The sequence below is a fragment of the Salmo salar genome, chromosome ssa19 (genome assembly GCF_905237065.1).
Source record: "Salmo salar chromosome ssa19, Ssal_v3.1, whole genome shotgun sequence".
NCBI classification, from domain to species: Eukaryota; Metazoa; Chordata; class Actinopteri; order Salmoniformes; family Salmonidae; genus Salmo; species Salmo salar.
In genome coordinates, this window is record NC_059460.1 from 25109458 (window position 1) to 25123409 (window position 13952).

Here is a 13952-nt window from a genome sequence, read left to right on the forward strand (position 1 = left end):
AACACAGATCAAATTTGTTCACACTTTTAGTGTTAGTATCATCAAATGTTGTACAATATGACATAAAACAAAAAGGAAACAATGTATTTTGACTGCACTGGGCCTTTAAAGACTCCTGTAAGAGCTTGCTGTAGAGGTCCACACGGATCCACCTTTACCAGAATTCCCAAGACACGATCCGGGACCTAAATAATGTCACAGGTCTAGGTCAGATCTGATATGAATGTCACGGGTCTCAGGTATTTTACATTTTAACTGACTTTTCCATAAGGACCCATATAGAGCCGAACGAGACTGCTGCAGTAGAGAGAAATGTAGGCCTATCATTGATGCGGCTGCTCTTTGCATTTCACGAGAGGGGTGCGTGTAAGCTTGTTGTTGGCCAAGCATAGTAATCAAAGTGACAATAACCCACAGTAATCAAGCCTCCGTGTGGGGCAAAAGTTAGGATATATCTAATCAATGTAAAATGGAATTAGAATTATGGAAATTAAAGTTAAAGGAGAAGGATAGGCTACAACATCCAGGAGCCAACATACAGGCTGCTACTTTATATTCTGAATGGAGTTGTTTGTAACTGTGCAGGACAAGAACGCGCATGCAGCCTCAATTAGTCTAGCTAGCTTATCCCGGTTTACTGAGGAATGGATTCAGTCTTGCCACTCTACCATAAAGGCCTTATTGGTGGTGTGCTGCAGAGATGGGAGAACCTTCCAGAAGGACAATCATCTATGCACTGGGGTAGGTATCATTCTCTGGGCATCTGCCAAACCCAGATTTGTCTGTCGAATGGCGAAGCGTGATTCATCACTCCTGACAACGCGTTATCACTGCTCCAGAGTTCAATGGTGGTGAGCTTTACAACACTCCAGCCGACACTTGGCATTGCACATTGTGATCTTAGGCTCGTGACAAACATTTATTGTGCGGCGTTGCTTCCAGAAGCAGTTTGGTACTCGGTAGTGAGTGTTGCAACCGAGGACAGACAATTCTTACATGCTGTGAGCTTGTGTAGCTTACTACTTCGTGTCTGAGCCGTTGTTACTCCTAGAAGTTTCCACTTCACAATAACAGCACTTACAGTTGACAGAGGCAGCTCAAGCAGGGCAGAACTTTGACTAACTGACTTGTTGGAAAGGTGGCATTCTATGACAGTGCCACAGTGAAAGTCATTGAGCTCTTCAGTAAGGCCATTCTACTGCCAATGTTTGTCTATGGAGATTGCATGGCTGTGTGCTCGATTTTATAGACCTGTCTGCAACGGGTGTGGCTGAAAAAGCCAAATCCACTCAATTGAAGGGGTATCCACATATTTTGATATATTGTGTATGTTAACAATATGACCACCTTACTTTAAATGAATTGGCTTAACATCCTGTATTTTTGTTTTATTCTGTACATACCAATTAGGATATTTAGTGCCCAATTGACATAACATAGTATAAAAAGTTGAATTACAATTGTTTAACATTTTTACAAGATGTTAATATGAACCCAACATTAAATGTTTAGTCTTAAATTACTGAATTATGTATTCCGTACTGCTTAATTCACATATTAAGTACATTTTACTTTTATTTTAATCATCTGTTTGACATCAACCCTAAAAATGTAATAACAATATAAACCACCCCATCTTGAGATATTGGACAAAACGTGTTGAATTAGACAAAACGTTTTGAATTTAAGATTCCAGACAGGTTCTTTGGTGCCATTATTGACTAGGGATTAGCATTGACTAGGGATTAGCATTGACCAGTCCGCGACCCTGTCTGATCACTTGAAAATAACACCCTGTCCCACATTTCATCTGTAGCCTAATAAACTGTATGTTTTCCCGAGTCGTAGTGCGAGGACCACACACACCATATAATTGTGACTCCAAGTTTACTTCGATATTATGGTTATTATATCAATATTTACACAATGGCGTTTCCACCGCCATTTTCGCATACTGAATTTTACCGACACAAAAACGTCACCATGTCGAACCAACAAATCATCTGTCGGCATTTTTTACATGTTAGGGAAACTTCCGGTTTCCATCACTTTTTTTAATACAGTATGACCAAAGACGTATATGACAACAAATGTGTGATGATTTTACTTGCATAAACACCGTTTATGGAAACGTGGTTTCTGTTTACGTCTATTCTATGAGACCAGCCTGAACTCTTGAAGTACTATAGCCAGGCTATGGCCAAAGGTGCTAAACAGCCCAACCCCGACTAAACGATTTGAAGTTAAATCACATTAATATAAGCAAGTTTTCTGTTGTCTAATATCATTCCTGCACAACCCAATCTATCAGAATGTTGACCAGCAATGGCAATGAGGCGATTTAAACAATATCTATCGCTAGCTAGAACACAGACAATAGGAAATAGCAAAGCTTTTACCTGTAATTATAAGAGGGAAATTTATTGCTTTCTTTCATAAGCTTGCGATACAGAGAAAGCACCTGGGCTGTAGACGCTGCCATCTTGCAAACAACGCGCCGACCTTCGTTCGCGCTCAGGACCTCGATTAAATGTAGTTAGTGAGCGCCAGTATACAATCATTCGTTTCAGTTTAGCTTTAGAAAGCCTCTAAGATTGATGACCATAACAAAGTATCATAAAGATACGAAAATGAATGTATTTCATGAGTAATATACACTTTGTTTTCAAAACAACTGTACATAGTTCTTAATTTTTGCAGGCATATTTTCTGTCTTCAAAAAATAATCCACCCTTCCACAGTGGTAAAAGGTGAGCTAACTTTCAGCTGTGCTTTTTGTAATGTTCATGTGTTTTCCCACACAAATGTATTCTTTGTAAATGACAAACACTGCCGCGTCTGAGTTTTAGTACATTGGCATTGTCAAATGATTCAATCTTCCAGGGCACCCCATTCATAATCATAAACCAGATAGCAATGCCTCTATGGTTAGCATTGCGCTTAGCTTTACGAAAACAGTTGTTACAAAGAGACTAACTCGTTTGCTAGAGTTAGTTCCAGTCTATGTTATTGCATTTCTTGTTCATGTCAGGAACAGGTAACGTGAACAACTGTAAACATCTTTTTAGGCATTCATATCTTCCTACTGTAGCTCGCGATCACCTGCAACGCTGGTATTGTAGGGTAGGAATGGGTTTTCTTGAAATAGATAACCACACACTTGCTTAGCCCTATATAGTACGCCAAATTCATGATAGTAATAATTTACATTTGGATATTGTCTTTTAAAGAGGCAATCAGCAATTAACTACATCAATTTTTGGACTTGTAAATTAATGATATGTACCCATTGATTCTTGGAGAATATAACTTTCAATGCCTCGTGAGCTTAGTTCAACTGTCTTATCCCATCAGAAACACAGATACTATCTTGTTTTACTCCAATGTTTGTAGACAAAGTACATGTAAACAAATGCTGTATAGGCTCAAACCATGGTTAAAACTTTAATGTAGTCGTTTTTTTTTTTTTTTTTTACAGAAACAGTGGTGGGGATAGAGTTTATCGTTTCATCTGCAAATTGCTGCTTTAATGTAAATGTTTATTATGAATTTGGCGTACTATATAGGGCTTACACTTCCTTTCTGCCACACATGACCTTCCCATGAACTGGTTATTCAACAAGAGCATGTTGTATTGGCACCAGTCATAACACATGGCCCATGCCTATACATTTCATGCATTGGTCAGAATTATAAATAACCTCCAAGCAATCTGCTGTTGATATCTCATGTTGGTTTACTGTCACAGTCTAAGGTTAAGTCATTTAAACTAGGCCTATTTAATGAATAGGCTAGCCCTTGAATTATAAGAATATGACATTTGATTAGCCTTCTAAGCTAAGTGGTACACATACAGTTGAAGTCGGAAGTTTACATACACCTTAGCTAAATACATTTAAAATACATTTCAGTTTTTCACAATTCCTGACATTTAATCCAAGTAAAAATTCACTGTCTTAGGTCAGTTAGGATCACCACTTTATTTTTTAGAATGTGAAATGTTTATTTTTTTATATTTTTTTATTTCACCTTTATTTAACCAGGTAGGCTAGTTGAGAACAGGTTCTCATTTGCAACTGCGACCTGGCCAAGATAAAGCATAGCAACTTCGACACATACAACAACACAGAGTTACACATGGAATAAACAAAACATAGGATCAATATCACAGTAGAACAAAAGAAAACAAAAAGTCTATATACAGCGAGTGCAAATGAGGTAAGTTAAGGCAATAAATAGGCCATGGTTTCGAAGTAATTACAATATAGCAATTAAACACTGGAATGGTAGATGTGCAGAAGATGAATGTGCAAGTAGAGATACTGGGGTGCAAAGGAGCAAGATAAATAAATACAGTATGGGGATGCGGTAGGTAGATAGATGGGCTGTTTACAGATGGGCTATATACAGGTGCAGTGATCTGTGAGCTGCTCTGACAGCTGGTACTTAAAGCTAGTGAGGGAGATATGAGTCTCCAGCTTCAGAGTTTTTTGCAGTTCGTTCCAGTCATTGGCAGCAGAGAACTGGAAGGAAAGACGACCAAAGGAGGAATTGGCTTTGGGGGTGACCAGTGAACAGTGTCAGAATAATAGTAGAGAATTATTTATTTCAGCTTTTATTTCTTTCATCACATTCGTATTTGGTAGCATTGCCTTTAAATTGTTTAACTTGGGTCAAACATTTCAGCCTTCCACAAGCTTCCCACAATAAGTTGGGTGAATTTTGGCCCATTCCTCCTGACAGAGCTGGTGTAACAGAGTCAGGTTTGCAGGCCTCCTTGCTCGCACATGCTTTCAGTTCTGCCCACACAATTTCTATAGGTTTGAGGTCAGGGCTTTGTGATGATCACTCCAACACCTTGACTTTTTTGTCCTTAAGCCATTTTGCCACAACTTTGGAAGTATGCTTGGGGTCATTGTCCATTTTGAAGACCCATTTGTGACCAAGCTTTAACCTTCTGACTCATGTTGCTTCAATATATCTACATAATTTTCCTTCCTCATGATGCTGCTACCCTGCGCTTTACGGTTGGGATGGTGTTCTTCGGCTTGCAAGCCTCCCTCTTTTTCCTCCAAACATAGCAATGTTCATTATGGCCAAACAGTTCTATTTTTGTTTCATCAGGCCAGAGGACATTTCTCCAAAAAGTACGATCTTTGTCCCCATGTGCAGTTGCAAATCGTAGTCTGGCATTTTTATGGCGGTTTTGGAGCAGTTGCTTCTTCCTTGCTGAACGGCCTTTCAGGTTATGGCGACATAGGACTCGTTTTACTGTGGATATAGATACTTTTTTACCGGTTTCCTTCAGCATCTTCACAAGGTTCTTTGCTGTTGTTCTGGGATTGATTTGCACTTTACGCACCAAAGTATGTTCATCTCTAGGAGACAGAACGCTTCTCCTTCCTGAGCGGTATGATGGCTGCGTGGTCCCATGGTGTTTATACTTGCGTACTGTTGTTTGTACAGATGAACGTGGTACCTTCAGGCATTTGGAAATTGCTCCCAAGGATGATCGAGACTTGTGGAGGTCTACAATTTATTTTCTGAGGTCTTGGCTGATTTCTTTTGATTTTCCCATGATGTCAAGCAAAGAGGCACTGAGTTTGAAGGTACGCCTTGAAATACATCTACAGGTACACATCCAATTGACTCAAATTATGTCAATTAGCCTATCAGAAGCTTCTAAAGCCATGACATAATTTTCAGTTTTTCTGTGTTTAAAGGCACAGTCAACTTAGTGTATGTAAACTTCTGACCCACTGGAATTGTGGTACACTGAATTATATGTGAAATAATCTGTCTGTAAACAATTGTTGGAAAAATGACTTGTGTCATGCACAAAGTAGATGTCCCATCCGACTTGCCAAAACTATAGTTTGTTAACAAGAAATTGGTGGATTGGTTGAAAAACGAGTTTTAATGACTCCAACCTAAGTGTATGTAAACTTCCGACTTCAACTGTATCTGAAGTGGCGATTAACTTTGTTGTACTCTGTGTTTGTCGTCATAAGGCTTAGCAAATTATGTAAACTACATGTACAAATAAAAAAAAAATGTTTTTGTCATACAGACAAACAGTCATATTTCTTTTCATGTAGCTCATTTACACTACGTGGACAGTGTATTAGGTACACCACCCCTTGGCTTGCTATATAAAGCATGCAGACAGGCATCGATACATTCAGATACTGTTCAATTGAACATTAGAATGGGCAAAAGGAATGACTTAAGTGACTTTGAGAGTGGTATGTTCATTGGTGCCATGTGTGGCGGTTCCAGTATCTCAAAAACGTCCTGGGCTTTTCACAGACTAGGGTTTACCAATGAAAAAATGTCAAATCAGCAGGAGTCCTGTGGGTGAAAACAACTGGTTGTTGAGCATGACAACAATCGTGCAAGCTAACAGGCATATAATGGCACAGTATAACAGTGGTGTGCAGAACATCATCTCAGAATGCACAACTCGTTGGACCTCGTCTCAGATGCGCTATTACAGCAGACGACCACACCGGATTCCACTCCTATCAGCTAAAAACAAGAAGAAGTGGCTCCAGTGGGCACGTGATCAACAACACTGAACAATTGAGGAGTGGAAAAACATTGTCCAGTCCAACGAATCCCAGTTCCTGTTGCGTCATGCTGATGGCAGAGTCAGGATTGACATAAGCAATTTCACTCCATGGCCCCATCCTGCCTGGTGTCAACATTACAGGCTGGTGGCGGTAGTGTAATGGTGTGGGCAATGTTTTCCTGGCACACATTAGTTCCCTTGATACCAATTGAGCAACGCTTCTATGCCCCAAATAATTCAGGCTGTCCTGGAGGCAAAGGGGGTTCGACCTGGTACTCGATTGGTGTACCTAATAAAATGGTCACTGAATGTATATGACATAAATCATCTATTTGCATGTGAAAATGTCATGAGATGCACTTGCTCCGTTGTATTTTTGCTGGTGGCTTAGGCTTTGATGGTGAAAGTCATACAGAGGGTGGCTGTAAAACCCCTTTTGGGAAACAAGCCCTCTAGGCTAAAGTCTTTCAGTAGCATAGAGGTCAGCTAGCTTAGTGTCTCAATGTGATTTCACCTTTACCAACAGCGGAAGACTATTGGAGTTCAGTGTGCTGTTGGGGCCATGCTAACTCATACAGTGTCTGTAAGGTTAGAAGGAGTACGTGGTACCCTTGGAAAACACTGCATTGGATCTGACCGGCTGCGTCAACATTGGCCTATTTTTATATTAAATCCATGGACTACATTAACGCACAATATATCCAGTAAGACAGCAGATGTGGCTGTTACTTTTAGAATCAAATATTTATTTTAGCCTGGAATCCATGGTGGAACAGAGCATATCAGCTGTCTTTAACAACATCCATATGCACAGAAATTCTTCCTTCAAAGTACCCAACCAGCCATCCGGCTGTCACAACTATAGACTAAACATCACCCTGTCCTAACAAGTGACATGGCACAACTTAATTGGCTCAAGGCTTAAGCCTTTGAAACTCTCGTATTGTTGGTTTGACACCAAAAAAATACCCAAATCACATTGACAGTAGCATCAATTACTAACGCAGAGTGTAAGTAACACTGACAAAAGTGGCATACTCAAGTCTCTTGGTTGGCTTTCTGGGTTCTGTCCATCTCTTCTATTCAACTTGACCAATGCAGGTGTTCCCTCACAAATAAATCCTAGGTATTCAACAAGAAGACCTAAACATTTTTGCATTCATCATTTATACCTTGTTGTTTCACAGTGGCGGAACGGGCGGATGGAGTAAATTGATTAATCGTTCACAGGCCCAATAAAGGAGGGAAAATAAGAGCCCACTTTAAGGCAATCTCCAAACAATGACTGAGAATGCTACCGAACATCCAAATCACTCATTTAATTTTTTTATTTTTTTATTGTGATCTCAATCACAAATATTTTAGCTATTGATTGTCAATAGTCATTTCCATGCATTGTTGTTTCATTAGAAACACTCACGTTCGTGGCGCTGCGGTCTAAGGCACTGCATCGCGGTGCTAGAGGCATCACTACAGATCTGGGTTCGATCCTGGGCCCAAGAGGTGGCGCACATTTGGCCCAGAATCGTTCCATTATATTTGACTATCCATAATAAAATCACATTGTGTGCATGTAACCGTACTCAATATATCCACAGGAAAGTAGAATTACACAACTGTTCAAATCGCTGGTTGTGCGTTCATATTTCTATCACCTGATGCAGAGGATTTTGCCTGTGCTTAGCTCTATTCCATTTATTTTTATAAAAAAAAAAAATCTCCCTAGCCCTTGCGGATGACAAGCATACCCATAACATGATGCAGCCACCACCATGCTTGAAAATATGAAGAGTGGTACTCAGTGATGTGTTGTGTTGGATTTGCCCTCAGGGAGGGTTTGGCCAGCTGGGATGTCCTTGTCCCATCGAGCTCTAGCGACTCCTTGTGGCTGTACGGTGTTCCCTCCAACATGTTGGTGCGGCTGGCTTTCTGGTTAAGTGAGCTGTGTGTCAAGAAGCTTGGCGAGGTTGTGTTTTGGGGAAGGCATGGCTCTTGACCTTCACCTCTCCCGAGTCCGTACAGGAACGATGGGACAAGACTAACTACTAATTGGATTTCACGACAAGGGGTTGTTTTGAATGTTACGTTTCCATATAGAATATCTATTTTAATTTGGATACCTTAAAGGGAAATTGATATCTCATTCATGCAACATCACCCTTCTGCTAAAGGACTTTGTCATCCATTGTGGTTCAACGAAAAAGCAGACCAAAGGTAGCCTAATTTCTCAAATGAATCCAATGCTTCTGTGCTGCTTACATGCACTAAATATACAAAAGTATGTGGACACCCCTTCAAATGAGTGGTTTCAGCTATTTAAACCACACCCATTGCTGACAGGTGTATAAACATTGGCAGTAGAATGGCCTTACTGAGGAGTTCAGTGACTTTCAACATGGCACTGTCATAGGATTCCATTTCTTCCCTGCTAGACCTGCCCCGGTCTACTGTAAGTGCTTTTTTTGGGAAGTGGAAACATTTAGGAGCAACAACGGCTCAGCCACGAAGTGGTTGGCCATAAATCAAATCAAATTTATTTTTATTTATATAGCCCTTCTTACATCAGCTGATATATCAAAGTGCTGTACAGAAACCCAGCCTAAAACCCCAAACAGCAAGCAATGCAGGTGTAGAAGTACGGTGGTTAGGAAAAACTCCCTAAAAAGGCCAAAACCTAGGAAGAAACCTTGAGAGGAACCAGGAATACAATCTCACAGAATGGCACCGCCGAGTGCTGATGGACGTAGCGTGTAAAAATTGTCTGGCCTTGGTTGCAACCCTCACTATCGAGTTTCAAACTGCCTTTGGAAGCAACGTCCGCACAAGAACTGTTCTTCGGGAGCTTCATAAAATGGATGCCCATGGCCAAGCAGCCGCACACAAGCCTAAGATCACCACGCACAAAGCCAAGCGTCAGCTGAAGTGGTGTAAAGCTTGCCGCCATTGAATTCTGTACATTATCGTGCCGACAGAGATGGTCGTCTCTCTTCGCGTTCTTAGGAAACTATGCAGTATTTTGTTTTTTTATGTATTATTTCTTACACTGTTACCCCAGGAAATCTTAAGTCTTATTGCATATAGCCGGGAAGAACTATTGGATGTAAGATCTACGTCAACTTACCAACATAACGACCAGGAATACGACTTTCCCGAAGCGGATCCTCTGTTTGGACCACCACCCAGGACAATGGATTGGATCCCAGTAGGCGACCCAAAACAACGGCGCTGCAGAAGGGGCAGATGGAGCGGTCTTCTGGTGAGGCTCCGTAGACGGGCACATCGCTCACCGCTCCCGAGTATACTACTCACCAATGTCCAGTCTCTTGACATCAAGGTAGACAATTCTGTTTTTCGACATTGTCCTGTTGAAAACAAATGATAGTCTCACTAAGCCCAAACCAGATGGGATGGCGTACCGCTGCAGAATGCTGTGGTAGTCATGCTGGTTATGTGTGCCTTGAATTCTAAATAAATCACTGAGTGTCACCAGCAAAGCCGCCCCACACCATTACACCACCTCCTCCATGCTTCACGGTGGGAAATACACATGCAGAGATCATCCATTCACCCATACCGCGTCTCACAAAGACACGGTGGTTGGAACCAAAAATCTCCAATTTGGACTCCAGACCAAGTTACTAATTTCCACCAGTCTAATGTCCATTGCTCGTGTTTCTTGGCCCAAGCAAGTCTCTTCTTCTTATTGGTGTTCTTTCGTAGTTGTTTTTTTGCAGCTATTCAACCATGAAGGCCTGATTCACACAGTCTCCTCTGAACTCCGTGAGACATTTATTTGGGCTGCAATTTCTGAGGCTGGTATCTCTAATGAACTTATCATCTGCAGCAGAGTTATCTCTGGGTCTTCCATTCCTGTGGCGGTTCTCATGAGAGCCAGTTTCATCATAGTGCTTGATGGTTTTTGAGACTGCACTTGAAGAAACTTTCAAAGTTCTAGACATTCTTCATATTGGCTGACCTTCACGTCTTAAATTAATGATGAACTGTCATTTCTTTTTGCTTATTTGAGCTGTTCTTGCCATAATATGGACTTGGTCTTTACCAAACAGGGTTATCTTCTGTATACCACCCCTACCTTTTCACAACACAACTGATTAGCTCAAACGCATTAAGAAGGAAAGAAATTCCACAAATTAACTTTTTAAGAAGGCACGCCTGTTAATTGAAATGCATTTCAGGTGACTACCTCATGAAGCTGGTTGAGATAATGCTAAGAGTGTGCAAAGCTGTCATCAAGGCAAAGAGTGGCTGTTTGAAGAATCTCAAATATATTTTGATTTGTTTATCACTTTTTTGGTTACTACATGATTCCATGTGTTATGTCATATCTTTGGATATATTCACTATTATTCTACAATGTAGGAAAAAAATAAAAATCCTTGAATGAATAGGTGTTCTAAAACTTTGGACCGGTAGAGTGTGTGTGTGTGTGTGTGTGTGATATATATATATATATATACTCTATAATTGAACATGAAATACAGAAATATCTGATCCAATACTACCAATTATATGCATATCCTAGCTTCTGGGCCTGAGTAACAGTTTACTTTGGGAACCTCATTCATCCAAAGTTCCGCCCCCTACCCCAAAGAAGTTAACACTTAAATGTTTTACTCACGTTGGCTGCGGTGAAGGAGAGCCCGCAGGTTTTGGTAGCGGCCGTGTCAGTGGCACTGTATTGTCCTCAAAGCGAGCAAAGAAGTTGTTTAGTTTGTCTGGGAGCAAGACGTCGGTGTCTGTGACGGGACTGGTTCTCTTTTTGTAATCCGTGATTGACTGTAAACCCTGCCACATACGTCTCGCGTTTGAGCCGTTGAGTTGTGACTCTACTTTGTCTCTATACTGACGCTTAGCTTGTTTGATTGCCTTGCAGAAGGAATAGCTACACTGTTTGTATTCGGTCATGTTTCCAGTCGCCTTGCCATGATTAAAGCAGTGGTTCGCGCTTTCAGTTTTGCGCAAATGCTGCCATCAATCCACGGTTTCTAGTTCGGGAAGGTTTTAATAGTCAACATGGGTACAGCATCACCAATGCACTTGCTAATAAACCTCCTCACCGAATCAGCGTATACAGTGAGGGGGGAAAAAGTATTTGATCCCCTGCTGATTTTGTACGTTGCCACTGACAAAGAAATGATCAGTCTATAATTTTAATGGTAGGTTTATTTGAACAGTGAGTGAAAGAATAACAACAACAAAAATCCTGAAAAACATGTCAAAAATGTTATAAATTAATTAGCATTTTAATGAGGGAAATAAGTATTTGACCCCTCTGCAAAACATGACTTAGTACTTGGTGGCAAAACCCTTGTTGGCAATCAGAGGTCAGACGTTTCTTGTAGTTGGCCACCAGGTTTGCACACATCTCAGGAGGTATTTTGTCCCACTCCTCTTTGCATATTTTCTCCAAGTCATTAAGGTTTCGAGGCTGACGTTTGGCAACTCAAACCTTCAGCTCCCTCCACAGATTTTCTATGGGATTAAGGTCTGGAGACTGGCTAGGCCACTCCAGGACCTTAATGTGCTTCTTCTTGAGCCCCTCCTTTGTTGCCTTGGCCGTGTGTTTTGGGTCAATGTCATGCTGGAATACCCTTCCACGACCCATTTTCAATGCCCTGGCTGAGGGCAGGAGGTTCTCACCCAAGATTTGACGGTACATTGCCCCGTCCATCGTCCCTTTGATGCGGTGAAGTTGTCCTGTCCCCTTAGCAGAAAAACACCCCCAAAGCATAATGTTTCCACCTCCATGTTTGACGGTGGGGATGGTGTTCTTGGGGTCATATGCAGCATTCCTCCTCCTCCAAACACGGCAAGTTGAGTTGATGTCAAAGAGCTCCATTTTGGTCTCCTCTAACCACAACACTTTCACCCAGTTGTCCTCTGAATCATTCAGATGTTCATTGGCAAACTTCAGACGGGCATGTATATGTGCTTTCTTGAGCAGGGGTACCTTGCGGGCGCTGCAGGATTTCAGTCCTTCACGGCGTAGTGTGTTACCAATTGTTTTCTTGGTGACTATGGTCCCAGCTGCCTTGAGATCATTGACAAGATCCTCCCGTGTAGTTCTGGGCTGATTCCTCACCGTTCTCATGATCATTGCAACTCCACGAGGTGAGATCTTGCATGGAGCCCCAGGCCAAGGGAGATTGACAGTTATTTTGTGTTTCTTCCATTTGCGAATAATCACACCAACTGTTGTCACCTTCTCACCAAGCTGCTTGGCGATGGTCTTGTAGCCCATTCCAGCCTTGTGTAGGTCTACAAGCTTGTCCCTGACATCCTTGGAGAGCTCTTTGGTCTTGGCCATGGTGGAGAGTTTGGAATCTGATTGATTGATTGCTTCTGTGGACAGGTGTCTTTTTATACAGGTAACAAACTGAGATTAGGAGCACTCCCTTTAAGAGTGTGCTCCTAATTTCAGCTCGTTACCTGTATAAAAGACACCTGGGAGCCAGAAATCTTTCTGATTGAGAGGGGGTCAAATACTTATTTCCCTCATTAAAATGCAAATCAATTTATAACATTTTTGACATGCGTTTTTCAGGATTTTTTTGTTGTTATTCTGTCTCTCACTGTTCAAATAAACCTACCATTAAAATTATAGACTGATCATTTCTTTGTCAGTGGGCAAATGTACAAAATCAGCGGGGGATCAAATACTTTTTTCCCTCACTGTATGAAAAAAGCCAGCAGGCCTGTCAATGAGAGTACTTGGTGCAGCTGAGTGCCTGCTGTGACTGCACACCCAAAACTCCCACTCTCTCCTTCTTCAGTAACAGGTAGCACCTTTGCTTGCTCGCTGACTGACTAGCTGAGCTCCAGTTAGTGTGGAGCGGGAGCGATGATCACTCAAGCCACCCTTTATCGAGTCTGACCGCACGGGACAGCCATAACGGCTGGTCTGCAGCCACTTCAGAAGACGAGTCATTCAGGAGTGGAGTCTCCTCCTATTGATTTCCTATGGGGCCCTTCTTACCCTCTGACATGGTGGGTCTCGTGGTTAGTGAGGGATACGGACCAAGAGATGTGGCGCCGTTGGAGTTTGCGTGGGTGGGTGGTTTGGGTATGTGAGTGGAGATTACTGCTTCTTTTCTAAAAAGCAATGAGAAATGGTCATCCCACTCCCTCGTAAAATTAATAAGGAGTGAGAAGAGAAATTGGTAGGAAATGTTGGTTTCCTAATTCTTATATAGCAGTTATATTTGTTGTCTTTTAATGGTTATATTAACCTACTCTACTCACTGTGTCAAATCAATCACCTGAAAACTCAAACTGATGCTAGGCCTGACTCCTCTATCCTCCATAGTATATTATGGACTTGTTGCTTGGCTTTGGGGTGAATCCATGGTCTCCTCCCCCA

The 13952-nt window shown here is 41.6% G+C and overlaps 2 protein-coding genes across 4 annotated transcripts in view; one reads left to right on the plus strand and one right to left on the minus strand.

Annotated features, from left to right (window-relative positions):
- LOC106578582 (LYR motif-containing protein 4B-like) overlaps positions 1–2538 on the minus strand; it is a 71390-nt gene extending 68852 nt beyond the window's left edge. For both annotated transcript variants that reach the window (XM_045702158.1, XM_014157570.2), the window contains exon 1: positions 2400–2538. In XM_045702158.1, the coding sequence (XP_045558114.1) occupies positions 2400–2482 (83 nt within the window). In that variant the 5' untranslated portion in view covers positions 2483–2538. The remainder of the gene's footprint in view (positions 1–2399) is intronic.
- fars2 (phenylalanyl-tRNA synthetase 2, mitochondrial) overlaps positions 2462–13952 on the plus strand; it is a 150588-nt gene continuing 139097 nt past the window's right edge. For both annotated transcript variants that reach the window (XM_045702156.1, XM_045702157.1), the window contains exon 1: positions 2462–2750. The gene's annotated coding sequence lies outside the window, so the exon portion shown is untranslated. The remainder of the gene's footprint in view (positions 2751–13952) is intronic.